General features: G+C 47.8%; 1 protein-coding gene and 1 non-coding gene across 3 annotated transcripts in view; both read right to left on the bottom strand.

The window, feature by feature from the left end:
- Positions 1-15,612, bottom strand: part of DHX8 (DEAH-box helicase 8) — a 30,387-nt gene continuing 14,775 nt past the window's right edge. The window contains exons 13-23 of one of the 2 annotated variants that reach the window (XM_027626269.2): positions 14,560-14,754; positions 14,067-14,252; positions 13,741-13,951; positions 13,174-13,355; positions 10,717-10,857; positions 7,796-7,951; positions 5,153-5,290; positions 4,537-4,665; positions 4,158-4,354; positions 3,534-3,713; positions 1-2,757 (exon numbers count right to left, since the gene is read on the bottom strand). In XM_027626269.2, the coding sequence (XP_027482070.1) occupies positions 2,538-2,757; positions 3,534-3,713; positions 4,158-4,354; positions 4,537-4,665; positions 5,153-5,290; positions 7,796-7,951; positions 10,717-10,857; positions 13,174-13,355; positions 13,741-13,951; positions 14,067-14,252; positions 14,560-14,754 (1,935 nt within the window). In that variant the 3' untranslated portion in view covers positions 1-2,537. The remainder of the gene's footprint in view (positions 2,758-3,533; positions 3,714-4,157; positions 4,355-4,536; positions 4,666-5,152; positions 5,291-7,795; positions 7,952-10,716; positions 10,858-13,173; positions 13,356-13,740; positions 13,952-14,066; positions 14,253-14,559; positions 14,755-15,612) is intronic. The other variant, XM_027626270.1, reaches the window with a different exon arrangement.
- TRNAM-CAU lies at positions 9,216-9,288 on the bottom strand. Its single transcript has one exon. It is a non-coding gene; the product is annotated as a tRNA-Met (tRNA).

The following is a 15,612-nucleotide window of genomic DNA, read 5'->3' as shown; positions in this document are numbered from 1 at the left end:
GAGCAAGGAACAGAACACTTTAAAATACAAGTTTTAAAAAATATACATATTTTTTAAAAATACATAATTTCATTCCATGTTAAAGCCAGACTATCTCGGTGGGAAGCTGTAGAAGTCCATGGAAACCCTGAGGTCCTGAGTATTTGTAAAGGAGTGACAAGAGATTTGGATGAGAAATGGTATCCACCGCCTGAGATCTGTGACCTCTACCCTCTGAAGTCTTTATTAACACACTACTCCTCACAGCTCTTTGTTCAAATCCTTAACCTTGGAGGGCCAGTACTCAGGAGGCAATCAGGCTCCGGCCTGGATGAAGGTGAACCCTAGACCGAGGAGTAGAGTTTACATGAGCAGCCCCGGGATGGTCCCCCCCACCCCGCCCCCGCCCCATACACAAGCACACACTCAGCACATGCACAGGGGCAGGAAACTCCTGAGCTAGGCTCCTGCAGGGGTGGGGTGAATGGCCTAGAAGATTCCAGCTCCCTGCAGGAGACCCACATCCTCTCCTGGGCTGTCACTCAATCTCTGGGAAATACTGTTTCAGGGAAGAGAAACAAGGGCCCCATTGTGTGGGAGCAGCAGACAAGTGCTCCTTCCCAATCTGGCCCCTTTCTCCCTCTGAGCAGGCTCAACAATGCTGCCTCCATGCTGTTTCCTGATGGACAGTCTGAAGGTCAGACCCCTAGCCATACTGACAGCAGAGAAGTGACCCCAGCTCTTGGGGTAGATGTTCAAGGAACACCCACAGAGCTAGAGTCCTTTTTGCTCACGTAACCCACAAAAGATGACTAGCCCGGCTGTCTCTCACCTTGGCCTGTTAAACACGTCCTTCTCAACCTCAGCTAAAATACCAAACCTCCCCACCCTCCCCCCAGGGCCTTAAGGATCTCCTAGGTGCCCATGCCTCCCAGGCCTGGTCACTTAGTGGGGCAGGCGGCTGCCAAGCCTGGAGTCTGCTCCTGAGCTGGAGACTGGGGAACTGGGTGCCCAGCCCCTGCTTCACGTTCGGTTTCCTCTGTAGGCCCCTGCCTGTCTCTCCCTGTAAGGCCTTAAAGGTAAACACACAAAGATCCCCTGCCCATAATTACTGGCCTGGGCCTCCTGAGGAGCACTCGAACAAAATCAGCTCAAGGACAGGGCAGGGACTTCCAATAGCAGATGCCCTGGCCTCTTTTCTGGTATTCTTTTCTGCTGCATCCTCTCTGAACTGTCTTTAGGGTGGTCAGTTTGCTAACCAAAGACAGCCTATATTCTTTTACATTCTAGAACATCCTAGAGTCTCAGCATCTGGTGTACAACTCAGTAGTTGTAGTACTTACATCATTTCAGAACTTACTAGAATAAGGATGGGGGAGGCAGTACAGGCCATAATATCCCATGCGCCCAGTCCCCCAGGGGCTTCTCTACCAGCTCCACACCTAGACCCGCTTTCCAGAAGCCCCACTGCCTGGCCTGGCAGCATCTGTCTGATCTTCTTCCCAGTCGAGAGCTTCCTCAGGCACCGTGAGAGGGGCACCGGGAGGTGGCCATTCCCCAGGCAAATGCTACGAGAAACTCACTCAGCAACAGCAGTACAGCAGTACAAACTGGCTCTGAGAGGGGTTCTGTGGGTTTTGTTTGTGGTGGGGGACGAGAGGCTTTGACCAGAAAAAGCTTTTGTTAAAGCCCATCGAGGACCCCAGGGGGAAAAAAATAAAAGCTGTGACGTCGCCTGCATGTTTCAAAAGGAGAAAGGACGCACCGCCCCCTGGGTGGCGTGCAGAGGAGGTAGCCCGGGAGAGCATTCTGTATTCAGTGTGCTGCATCTGACCACTGAGGCGCCCAGACCAGGGCAGTGGATGCGGTTAATCACGGGGCCGTGTGGCAGAGCCGGTCTTGCGCGGGTATCAAGAGATGGGACTGCAGGCCTGGGTGATGCATCACCTCTGAGCCCCACGAGGCCCAGAGCTCTGGTTACAGGTGACTCTCCATCACGTGCGCCAAAGCCACCCATCTCCCCACCCTGAGCCCAGGCCAATATCCTAACCTTCCAGCTAGAAGAAACGGCCACAGAAAACCATTTATGTTTCCTTAAGAAAATAAATATTTCTAGGAGATTGAACAGGACAGGGGCTGGACAGGGGCGGGAAGTGGGGCCAACACTGGCAGTGAGCTTTGTGGCTCCCTCCTCCAGAGTCCCAGCTAGGGCATCAGGCCCTCACTGCGCCTGGGGGTCAGATGCTCGAGACTCCCCTTCCCATCCTAGGACGACAGGAGTTGCCCATTTCATGGAGACGATGCCCTGTACTCCCTCGTCGGCCGTGAGCCACACCCCCAGCCACCGTGCCTTGAGGTGGTAGGGGCTGGAGGCTCTGGTCGAACCAGGCAGAAATCTCTGTTTCTATTTTACCACAGGGAAGAAGTAAGAGTCAAGTTTAGAAAAGGCCCAGGGAAGACAGTCACTGGACAGCCGTATCCTCAGGACGAGCTTTCCCCCGTGAGAGTGAGTCCACGCCCTGGGCCATGGCCGCACGACGGACGGGGGGTCCCGGCTCTCAGCGCCGGCGGAAGGCCCGGGATATTCTCCAGGCGTTGGGCTCCTCGTAGCGATTGTACAAGGGTTCGAGGCGCTGCTGCTTCTTCTGCTTGCTCAGCTTGGTCGGGTCGGAGACCTTGAAGAAGGCCGGGGCAAACTCCACAAGCCACCGGGGGTCGATAGTGGTGACCTCACGCATGTACTCTTTCGTGGTCAGCACCAGCTCGTGGTACACCACCCTGAGCGGGGGACAGAAAGAAGGCTGCGGCCTCCCGTGCAGGCCCCACTCCACGGTCCCCATGGCCCCCTGGCGGCCCTCAGCTGAGCTCGCACTTTACCCCCGTACCTCCCCCGTGGGGCCCCTCAGGAGGCTGCAGTCTCTGTCTACGACAGCCTCGCTCCAACGCCAAGGAGCTGCCTGCCTCTAACTGTGAGAAAGCTGTCAGGATGTGTTCTAGTGCTGGCTCTCACGAGTCCTGGCTCTAACTAGTCCTGGCTCTCACGAGTCCTGGCTCTTAACTAGTTAAGTGACACGAAGCCAATCACACCCCTTCTCTGGACCTGGATTTCCTGCTCTGTGGGATGGGAGGGTGGTTTTTCAGGCCGTCTCCACAGAACTCTGGGGCCCTGGAGAGGCGCCCCGGGGGCTGCCCCAGGGGCTAGGGCAGGCCAAGCAGCAAGGTTCTCCTCTCCAACCCCTCCTACATGACAACACCATGGTTTTACCGCAGTTTGACGTTAAGGTGCATAAGATTCTAAGTACTACTTAAAAAAAATTTGTTTAAACCGTCTCACTAGATGATCTCTAGATCCTCCTAGGCTCTCACTCCTGTGATCTTATTTCTCTCGAATGGGCCTGACACTGCACCTACGTCAGGCTTCTGCCGCTCTAGAACGGAAGCGATGTTAGAGGAGATAGTGATGGGCTGGGCGAAGACCTGAACGCAAAGTGCTGGGACGGCTGCAGGTCCTTTCTGCCCACGCCGGCCCCCGGCCCCGCGTCCTGCCCACCTACCATTCGGGCTGTCTGTTGAAGAGAGCGCTGGAAGGGTGGATGTAGACCACCTGCTGGTCGATCAGCGTCCGGTAGCCCTCCTGCGGGTCTTTCTTGGCAGCGTTCCGGAAGAATCCACTGCAGATGGCCTTCTGCACTCGCACCGTGGACTTGCCACAGGAGACCACGTCCAGCTTGTGTCTAGCAGGAGAAGAAATCAAGAGAGGATAAAGATGTGAGACTACTCTGCAATCAGAGGCTCTATCTTCCGGAATGATGGTGCCCAACACCCCCACCTTGGGTCCCCAGAGTCCAGCCCTACGTGCACCACAGGGGCAGCTCTACAGTGGGCAAGACGGATGCAGAAAGAGCCAGACATTTTATTCAATTCAACCTATAATGTTCCAGATGCTTATAAACAAAGCATTTGTCAATTACTCAGAAGTAACCTTCTTAGGCACTTTCTGAAGTGATTCTCAGCTGTAGCCTTGCCTGGGGATGGGTACAACAAAGATGGAAGAGCTGGAGGAAAAGGCGTATGTGAGGAGCCTTTAACTTCTCAGGTGCACAGAGAGACAGAGAGACGAACAGACAGGAGAGTCAAGCAGGCTCCACTCAGACATGGGACAAGTCACCGGACGTCACCTGTCCATTATGCCTAACATCTGCTTGCGAATATCCTGGGCCCGGCGCAGGGAGCGAGCCTGGATAAAGTTCTCATAGCACCACGGGTTGGAGAACTTGTTGTTCTTCCAGGAGTTGTACACGGCCAGCAGGGTGAGGTGGTCCCCTTCGGTCTGGTGGAACTTGGCTTTCTTCTGGTCTGCGAGGGCTTGTTTATCCTGCCAAGAGATGGGGCGGAGGATCATTTTCTGTCCAACAGCTACTAAGTGAGCACTTAGCAGTTGCAGAGAGTCCTACCAGGCCCTGTCGAGTGTCCCCATGAAGCACTGCGGGTGGCAAAAGGCTGATGTAACCCAACGTCACCACACCCTGTACCTGAACGTGAGCCTGACCTCCGTACCTTGGGCCTGTAGAAGACGTTCTGCACTGACAGCATGGACACAATGGTCAGCATCTCCTCGCTGCAGCCCAGATGCACGGACATGATCAGCATTTTGCACAGCATCGGCTCCAGAGGGAATTCTGCCATCTAGAGGGAGAAGCAGGGACTACAGTTGCTGCCCTTCGGAAGACGCCACCGTACGGACCAGAGGCAGCCACTGCACGGTCCGTGTGGGTACCAGCCCACAGGACCTTTACCCCTGCATGATGATGCGAGTTGCCGGTCTCCATCAGAACAATGCTGTTTTTTAATTTCCCAAATAAACCTCAACGAAATGCATGTGACCAAGAACATAACTACTACTGGGGTAGACGGGAATTTTGCAGACATCTTTCAAAATCAAGGCCAGACTCAGTCATGGATCCTGAAGTAAAACTGACTTTGGACAGAATTCCTTTTTCTGTAAAGAAATAATTTTAACGGATAGGGGAAAATCCAGTTTAAAAACAGGCATCTAGAATTCTACTCAAAGTTGATCGAGGGCCTCAGAGTTTGATTTTGCACAGAACAAAGAGTACGGAAGGCTGGCCAGGGACTCTCCCCAAGAGCACCGGAAGTTCAGTCTGGCTCCTACCCTGCGGCCCAGGCGAGTGAGCAGGCCCTCGTCATCCAAGGCCCCCAGGGTGTATAGCTGCTCCATGGCTGTGATCAAGGTTTCCATTGGAGGCGCATCCATGAAGTCAAAGGACAGCAGGTCATTGATGCCCATGGCCTAGAAGAGAACAGAAAGAACTGTGTGATGGGAAGGTGAGGCCTGCCAGTGTTAACGGGGAGGGACAGTCCTTGTACACTTCTTTCCTGTTTCTTCTACTGCAGGTAGGAAGTCATCAGCAAGCTTAGCAGTCACCTCCAGGGCTGGGCCACACAAAACACTCAGACTAGTAGAAAGCATATACTTTCTCGGGAAACTTTAAAAACTGCTCCTTCAGAGTAAATGTAAATACAACTCAACACCAAAAAGATGACAATTTAAATATGGGCAAAGCGGGGGGGGGGGGGGGGGGCGGGGGGGGGCGCGCCTGGTTGGTTCAGTAGGAAGAACCTGCAACTCTTGATCTCGGGGTTGTGAGTTCGAGCCCCACACCGGGTGTGGAGATTACTTAAATAAATGAATAAATCTTAATAAATAAATAAATAAATACGAGTAAATAAAAATGGGCAAAGGATTTGAAAAGACATTTCTCCAAAGAGGTTATAAAAATGGCCAAAAAGCACATGAAAATATGCTCAACAGAACTGGTAATTAGGGAAATGCAAATCAAAAGCACAATGAGATACCACTTCATACCCGCCAGGATGGCTATATTAAGGAAAAGAACAGAACCAGGGTTGGCAAGGATGTGGAGAAATAAGGACCCTCATGCGTTGCCAGCGGCAACGTAAACCAGTGATTTCTCGGTAAGTTGAACATACAATCACCATATGATCCAGCAATTCCACGTCTAGATATGCCCAAAAGAAATGAAAGGAGGGACACAAACAGATACTTGTACACTAATTTTCATAGCAGCCTTATTCACAATAGCCAAAAAGGCAGAAACCACCCAAATATCCACCAACAGATGAAGGGACAGACAAAACACAGTGTTAGGTACGCCACGAGTATTATTCACCCTTAAAAAGGGATGAAATTCTAACACATGCTATACCACAATGAACCATGAAAACACGGACGCAGAGCAAAAGAGGCCAGACACAAAAGGACAAATACTGCAGGATTCCATTTACATGGAAATTCAGTTCACAGAGACCAGGAAGTGGACTAATGGTCACCAGGGGCTGGAGGAGGGGAGGAGGGATGGTTCAGTGTAACAGGGACAGAGTTTCTGTTTGGAATGATGACAAAGTTCCAGAAATGGATGGTGGTGATGGCTGCATACCCTGGGAAAGTACTTAATGCCGCTGAACTGTACATCTTAAAAAGCTTACAAGGGATAGTATGTTGTGTATTTTACCAAAATTTTTTTTAAAAAGGACAACACACCAGCTTGTCCTGTCTCTTGCATACAAAATTTCTACTGTGCATAGAGGAAGTGCCTCGTGTCAGGTGCCAGGGATATGAAGATGACCAAGATAGGGCCCTGGCCCTCGGAGGGTTCACAACGGGGAGACACACGGACAAGAAACTGCAGTAACGCAGTGGAATCTGCGTGCTGGGCCAAGAGTCGGCATTTGATGTGTTTGTCAGCTAATTTGATGAATCAAAGAAACAGATGAGTGATGCACTATCCAAGTGTGTACAAGGGGGGTGTGGTGGGACCTAAGGCTTCTGTTTCTTTTCCCTAAAGTGACTGTGACCATAAACACAGCAGGTGTCCAATAACTGCTTATTGTATGAATAATAACTACAAGGAATTATGTTAGCAATCAGCAAGCACTGTGCCAAGGGCCTTTACCTGTATTATCTCATTTATTTTCACAACAGATACTGTTACTAGCCCACTTCTAAGAAGGAGAATATAGAACAGAAGGCTGAGCAGATAAATTTGCCGAGGACACAGAGCTCGGAGCCAAAGTTTGAGCCACAGATGCCTCTCCGTTCTCACTCCAGAGACCGGAGCAGGGTTTTCTGGTCTGAGCTCTGTTTCAGCCCCTCTTACAGTGGATGAATAATACATTCCAACAGAGCACTCTGCACCAGCAGACTGCCAGTGCCCCAGGGCAGCACCAGCATCAGGGGTGGGGATTTCATCAGCTGGGAAATTATTCATGCAGCCCCCCCTGCCAAAAGAGAATGAGGGTCCTCACTGGGGACCGAGAGAGGAAGAGCAATGATTCAGAATGAAAACCCAGCCCCAAGAGGGTCAGTCTGAAACCTGTACTGATAGTCTCCTTGCAAAGTTTTTGGACTGGGAGTTTCGCTTCCATTCTCAAAGAGGAGAACTGGATCGGGGTTGAAGGAAGTGTGCCTGTCCACGGTTTGGCACTCATTAGATTTTTCTAATATCCTTTGCTCCTAACTAAACTCTTTTATAACCAAATACCCTGCTGGTTATGAGGGTAAGAAACAAATGTGTACTCACAGCAGACATGCCAACTTAGCCCCAGACCCACGGTGGAGAGGCTGTTACCACAGCCATTTGCATTCCATTCAAAGGGACTGGTTCCACGAGGTTACTAAAGTATTTAACAAGGTTCATAAAACTGACGTTCATTTACTATGGACACACGATTGGACTGTTCCACCAGCCCATTCTAACAAGACAGTGATTTCTACCTTGAGCGAGAGCACTGTGCTTGCTAGGTTGGTCCTCTGGATTTCCGGCACGTTGGTGGTCAGCATTTCATCTCGGTAGGCACGTTCGGTGTACAGCCTGTAACACTTCCCTGGGCCTGTTCTCCCGGCTCTGCCAGCTCGTTGCTTTGCCTGAGCCTAGAGGGGTGGGCATACAAAAGTAACATATCTGTTAAACACTGCTCAACAGCTTTGCCCAGGAAATCGACTAAAAGGGGGGTACTGGGCAGCTGGCAAAACCTGAAATGAGGTTTATTTCACTTACTTTAGGACCATTTCCAAGACTATCAGTGCTCTTACCATCCCCTCAGCATTTCAGGAAAGTTTGTTCAAGTGAGGCAAATATTAGCACCGTGAATGGAAGAAAGATTGTAAAGATCGTAGAAATGCACATTCAAAATAGTGTGGCACAATATAAAAGAAAAAAGCATAACGCAATATGAAAAATACCATCCCCACAGTCGTGACCAAAAGTGTAAGTGAACTAAAGAAATGATATGTTAGGGGCGCCCGGGTGACTCAGTCGTTAAGCGTCTGCCTTCGGCTCAGGTCATGGTCCCAGGGTCCTGGGATCGAGCCCCGCATCGGGCTCCCTGCTCGGCGGGAAGCCTGCTTCTCCCTCTCCCACTCCCCCTGCTTGTGTTCCCTCTCTCGCTGTGTCTCTCTCTGTCAAATAAATAAATAAAATCTTTAAAAAAAGAAATGATATGTTAATCACATCAGCGATGACTCTGCAGCTTGTGTGTGTATGTGTGTGTAAGTAGGCTCCATTTACAAAAGAATCATGAGCTCCACTTACTTCATGGCCCAGCATGGAGCCTAACGCAGGGACTGAACTTACGACCCTGAGACCAAGACCTGACCGGAGACCAAGAGCTGGACATTAACCAAATGAGCCACCCAGGTGCCCCTCCCAAATCAGGCCTGAGACTTTCAATAACAGAAGGAAATGTTCATGCACACAGGTGAAAAAGCAAGTTACAGAACAATACTAATTTTGTAAACAAAACAAAAAAAACTACCAGAAGGAAAAACTAGGACAAAATGCCCTAAAACTGTAGCTAACTCTCATGGTAGGCTTGCAGATCAGTTCTATTGACTTTTATCAAAGATCCGATGTTGAACATTAGACCATAATAATCAAGAAAATTAAATATTTAAACAAAAAATACACAAAACCACACACTTAGTAGACTACTAGATTGCAAACAAGAAAGAAACAAACAATAGAAGATGGGCAGGAAAAGCATCAAAATGATGACAGGGGTGGTAGGAGAATTACGAGCAATTTAAAATTTTTTCTCCTCTTTCCCCAAAATAATGTAATACTTCTCTGCGCTACTTAGGGGAGAGGGGAGCTAATTTTTAAAAAAGTTTTTTTTTTTTAATTAAGTAATCTCTACACCCAATGTGGGGCTCGAACTCACGACCCTGAGATCATGAGTCCCACGCTCTTCCAACTGAGCCAGCCAGGTGCCCTGAGGGCTAATTTTTAAATTAAAAAAATACGTTAAGTTTAGCCATAGGTTGCTAGGAAACAGTGAATGGAAATCTGAAAAGGGCCATTTGCTGACAAAACCATCTGTCTTACAAATGGCATCAGGATTTTACAAATTCCTATTCCAGCCCCAAACCAAAGGATAAATAGAGTATGCAAAGTCACTAAGCACACAGAGGCAGGCTGCAATCACATACAGTGGCCGACTCCACGGCATTCTACAGATGTCTCTCTCCAAATGAGAGAGGACGAGTGTAGCTCATTCCTCAATCACTGTGAGTTGCATGCACCACCCCGAGAAATGGTACGGAGCATACAAGCAGGGGCCAGACCGCCCTGGTTCAAATCCTGGCTCCACCAGCTGTATGACCTTAGGCAAGTCACTTCACCCCTCTGTGCCTCCTCATCCGTGCAATGAGGGTAAAAACAACATCCACCACCAGGGATGGATGCGAGAATGCAAGGAGTTCACGTGTGTGCAAGTACCTTGTGCCTGGCACTTAGTAAGCACTCTGCACGTGGTGGCTAGCATTACTAAAGGTTCAAAATGACAATAGCCTTCTGATTTTGATGGATTATGAAAGTCACACATCCCTCTTACAAAACATTAAGATAATATATAAAAGCATAAGGAGAAAAAATGCACTTCACCCCTCAGCACAGTAACCAGCAGGTCCACCAACAAATAACCCGACTACCAGGCTGACTACACGCTGTCTCGGGCGCGCACGTGCACACATGCACACACGCATGCGCGCACACACACACACTGTACACAGCGCGCACCATTTATTTTTAAACAAAAGCTGGATTCTACACGCTATGTTTCAGATCACTTTTCTCGAATAACACACCATAATTATATGATTATGTCATTAAATATAGATGCACACCCCCATGTTAACGCCATACAACATTCTATGGCGAGGATATACCATATTTTATGAAATGACTTCCCTTTTGGAGTTCGTTTAGAATTTTCCTAGGTTTCCTTTCATATAAATAACGCTTCAGTGAACACCCTTTTCCCTTACCTTCAGACGCATGCTTACTAAACTTTCAGATGTATTCCTGCAAGTGGAACCATTACATTCAAAAGATGAACTTTTAAATGTTGGACACCTTGTAGCCAAAATGCTCTCAAAAAGGCTGATCAGGTTATTCATTTTTAAATATAATTTGGGCAGGAAATTATTCCACAATTACCAAAGAAACAAATTAACATTTCATGAATTATTACTATCTCAAATGTCTATGGCTCAGTATTTCAAAAAAGAAAAAAAAGGAATAGCTCTTTAAAAAAAAAAAAAGAAGAAAAACAATCAAGTTCAAAATACAAAACCATAAAAAATTTAAAAGCCCTAACGAGGCTTTTCAGGACAGCTGTGGGTAAAAGCTGCCATACCTGAGAAATCGGAGTCACCACGAGCTGGTCGATGCCGGTCTTGGAATTGTAAACTTTCTGCTTCACAAACCCAGGGTCCACCACATAGTAGATGCCATCAATAGTCAGTGAGGTCTCTGCGATGTTGGTGGCAATCACGACCTGCAGACAAGAGGGACAGTGGCTCAGCCCCGAGGTGTGAATCAGGACATCTGACCTCAGACATTTTCCTGAAGGTCTGTGCCATCCTCTGCCTCTCCACATGATTGGATAGCACTTAATCTGTTGGGCCTCAAATGGGTGGAAGGGGCAGTACCTTCATCCTAAAGGTCAAGATGGGGACTGGGTGGTACCTGAGAGGAGAAGTGGAACAGGAAAAAGCAAGGGCCAATCAAAGCCAATTTCATTTGGTGCAAATGGCTACATAGCTCATTTTCTAGACCCAATGTTGATTACTACAATTTTAATTTTCTTGCACCCTGGGAAAGCAGAGATTTCCTGGCATCACATGTACCAGTGCAAAATGAGATTTTTCTTCCCCCATGGGGACATCTGGACTACAAAATGGGCTGTTGTGTATGTGGAACAAGAGAGAGATGCACGCTTTTTTTTTTTCTGATCATAAAATGAACGAGGCGGCAGAGGAATTTCACGGTTTGTATGTATGCAGCAGTATGTGTGATCTAGAAGATTATTGGTCTCGGCTTGGCACTGCCACTGTTCTTCCACCCAGAGTTCCAGCTAATAAAACACAATCACTTGGAAAAATCATTGCGAGGAAGCACCAGAACATCCCGCCTTGTGCCAGCATCTCACTGGCCCTGAAAGACTCCCACCTGCCACAGAGCTGCAGAGCCCTCTTAAAAAGAAGTCCATGGGGCGCCTGCATGGCTCAGTCGGTTGAGTGTCTGCCTTCAGCTCAGGTCATGATCTCAGGGTCCTGGGATCAAGCCCCGCCTCAGGCTCCCTGCTCCACGGGGAGTCTGCTTCTCCCTCTCACTCTCCCTCTGTGTGCTCTCTCAAATAAATAAAATCTTTAAAAAATATTAAAAAAAAAAAAAGAGAAGTCCAATCATCAGGAAGAGAACAGAGGAGGAATCGCCATCCTTCCCCTCCCCAAAGCTGTTCCTCCTCCATGTTTCCCTCCTTGGTACCCTCTTCCAACCAGCCGTCCAAGCCAGAAAACCGGGAGTCATTCCTGACTTCTCCCTGCCCTTCTCCCCTGCACCTCCAGGCACCCACTATGGCTCATCCATTCTAACGCTTCAGTGTTATTCGAATTCATCTGTCTCCGTTCCTAGGTATGTACTCAAGAGAAATGAAAACATATGTCCGCAAAGAAACTTGTAAACAAATGCTCATAACAGCATTATGCATAAAAGCTAAAATGTGGAAACAACCCGAATATCCAACAACTGGTGAATGGAAAAAGAAAAATGTGGTACATCCACATTCTGGATGTAGAATATCATTCTATGATAGGATACTGTGCAGCAATAAAAAAAAAAAAAAAAAGAAGTACTGATACGTGCTACAATGTGGATGAAACTTGGAAACATGCTAAGTGAAAGAAACGAGCCACCAAGAACTGCAAATTATATTACTCCATTCATATGACTTGGAGTCTTATTCCATCCAGAATAAGCAAATCCAGAAATACAGAAAGTAGATTAGTGGTTTCCAGGGACGGAGCAGAGGGGTGAATGGGGGGGTGATTGTTAAGGGGTACCAGGTTTTGTTTGGAGGTCATGAAATTATTCTAAAATTAACTAGTGATTAATGGTTATGATTAATTACCATCAATAATGGCAATTAACGGTCAAACGATTCTGTGAATATACCAAAAGCCACCCAATTGTATGTTTTAAAGGGATGATTTGTACGGTATGTAAATTATATCTCAGTAAGGCTATTATTTAAAAAAACCCATCCGTCTCCTCTCCCACTGTCTCGTATGCACACCGACGCAGTGAGCTCCAGCTGCTAGAAGGACGCAGCCTCCTGAGACGGCCACACTCTCTTGTCCCGAGGCCATCACAGGCTGTCCTCTCAGAATGCTTGTCCTCCTGCCCTTCTTGCCTAGAGGAACAGCCACGTGCTCTTCAGGACGAGCTCAGATCCTTACTTCCTCTAAGAATTCTGAGCAAGGGGCTCCCCCTCTTCGGGGTATCCACAGCCCGAGCAGCTCTTTCACGCCATACGTTCAAAGCCTGTCTACCAGTGGGTGCCCCACAGCAGAGAGGCCTGGCCTCATACCGCAGCCCTGGTGGGTACCCGGAAGCCTGGTAGATGCTCAGTATTTGTCCAATGGAGGAGCTGGGGCTACATACAAGATCCTTATTCCTTAACTGGTTGGACTGTTCTCTAAGACATAAAAAAACAAAGCTTGTGTGCACCTTAGGCAATCCCCGTTAGGGCCAGGTGCACACGCCGTGTGGTTCCAGAGCACACGGAAGCTTCATCCCTGCCCGCTGTTACCTTTCTGCTGCCAGGAGGAGCCGGGTCAAAGATTCGGGTCTGCATCTCACTGGGAAGAGCAGAGTACACTGGCAGGATGATCAGCTCTGGAACATCCGGTCCCAGGGATTTCATTCGTTCATAGAGGATCTCGCAAGCGGTATCAATCTCCTCTTGACCAGTCAGGAAGACCAGGATATCACCTAAGAAGAGAACACTGATGTCCTGTGTGTGTGCTCCATAGAAGGCCACAGTGACATGAAAAGAATGCCAAACGATGAAAGACACACTCCTATTCCGACCTCTAATAAATCAAGCGGTTTTCATCTGTCCGTTTTTATTTCAGTTTTTCATTTTTAGGGTGTTATTTTTAATATTTTTTTAATTTTTAAAAATTTGTATCTATGTTTGTTTGTGTGTGTGTATCTATATTTAAATAGACGCATTTAAACCCTGCCACCGCTTCAAACATGCAAGACTTAGGCTTACAGAGAGACCGATACTTAAAAGGCATTTTTGAAAAGATGAGAGAAATCGACCCGCGTCAGGACTTCTGGCCTAAGAGGGGAAAATGCTCTTTCCTCCCACCTGGTGGTTCTGTTAAGTGGATCTGCATGACGGTGATCAAGCTGGCATCCAGATAATCTGTCTCAGGTTCCTTTGTGTACAGTATTTCCACTGGGTATGTTCGACCTGGGATGGTGAAGATGGGCGCTTCATAGAAGTACTGAGAAAACTTCACTGCATCCAGCGTGGCTGAGGTGACAATTAGCTTCATGTCCTGCCGTTTCTGTACCGTCTAAAAGGGAAACACAACGTGGATAAGAAGGACTGAAGCAAAAAGGCAGACTCAAATCCGATTCCCAGGACTCAGTCCCCAACAGTGGAAGGGTCACCAAAGAGCACCTAGTTACCTTCTTCAACAATCCGAAGAGCACGTCAGTGTGAATGGTTCTCTCGTGCGCCTCGTCCAACATGATGATTGCATACTGTGTGAGGTCAGGGTCAATCAGGCACTCTCGGAGCAACATCCCATCTGTCATGTACTTGATCACTGTCTCTGGGCTGGTGCAGTCCTCAAATCGAATGGTGTAGCCCACCTAAAGCAGAAGCGAAACTGAAAACCTCAGACACAAACCTCTCCTTTCTGCAATCACCAGGCAAGACTTCAGCCCCGTCAGAATGTTACCTGCAATCTTAACAGGTAAGAATTTGACCAAAATGTGCAGTGATTTCCTCAAGTAAAATATGCCTTGGACTTGAAAATAGATCAATGATGACAATGAGAACCCTCTCCCCCTCAGGAGAGACCTGAAGGAAGATAGTACCATTCCCATTTTACAGAGAGAGATCTGGGCCTATATACTCTCTTCCGGCATTTCCAGAACAGCTTCATTACCCACTTACCTCTTGGCCCAAGCAACAACCAAACTCCTCTGACACTCTTTTGGCCACCGACATGGCTGCTACTCTTCTGGGCTGCGTACATCCAATCTTGCCCCGGGACGTGTAGCCTGCCTCCGCCAGGTACTGGGTGATCTGCGTTGTCTTCCCAGATCCTGTCTCTCCAATAACAATCAGGATTTGATTGTCATGGACAGCCTGAAAGCAGCAGTATAAATACAGTCATTAAAAATTTCCCACGCACTGGGGCGCCTGGGTGGCTCAGTCAGTTAAGTGTCTGCCTTCGGCTCAGGTCATGATCCCAGGGTCCTGGGATCGAGCCCTGCATCGGGCTCCCTGCTCAGCGGGAAGTCTGCTTCTCCCTCTCCCACTCCCCCTGCTTGTATTCCCTCTCTCGCTCTCTCTCTGTCAAATAAATAAATAAAATCTTAAAAAAAAAAATTCCCACACATTACTCTGGAAGAAAATAATTAATGTTTACATTCTAACACTAAAGAAGAAAAAGGGAACACAATTATAGACATATAGTAGGATTACAACCACAGTCTAAGTTATTTTTAATCATGCATAGAAAAATATATTAATGGTGATTTTCTATGGGCAATGTTTTTTTTTAAAGATTTTATTTATTTATTTGAGAAAGAGAGAATGAGAGGCAGAGAGCACGAGAGGGAAGAGGGTCAGAGGGAGAAGCAGACTCCCCGCTGAGCAGGGAGCCCAATGTGGGACTCCAGGATCCCTGGACTCCAGGATCATGACCTGAGCCGAAGGCAGTCGCTTAACCGACTGAGCCACCCAGGCGCCCGGCAATGCTCTTTCTTATTTGAACTGCATGTATAACTTAAATTAAAAACTTGAAACTTTATGGGTATTCTTTTTTTAACTGACTCAACTCTATTTTTTAAAATTTTATTGGTTTTCTTAAATTCGTAAGAACATTAAGGTTGATGCTAAAAGCATAAACTACCAACCAGATATCCCTGATTTTACACATATGTTTTTTAAGTACTATATGCACACGGTTAAAGAATTCTACAGTAAATAAAAAAGGTATGT

This window comes from Zalophus californianus, chromosome 16, assembly GCF_009762305.2.
Source record: "Zalophus californianus isolate mZalCal1 chromosome 16, mZalCal1.pri.v2, whole genome shotgun sequence".
Taxonomy (NCBI): Eukaryota; Metazoa; Chordata; class Mammalia; order Carnivora; family Otariidae; genus Zalophus; species Zalophus californianus.
Note: the sequence above shows the minus strand (reverse complement) of the source record. Positions and strands in the feature narration are given on the sequence as shown.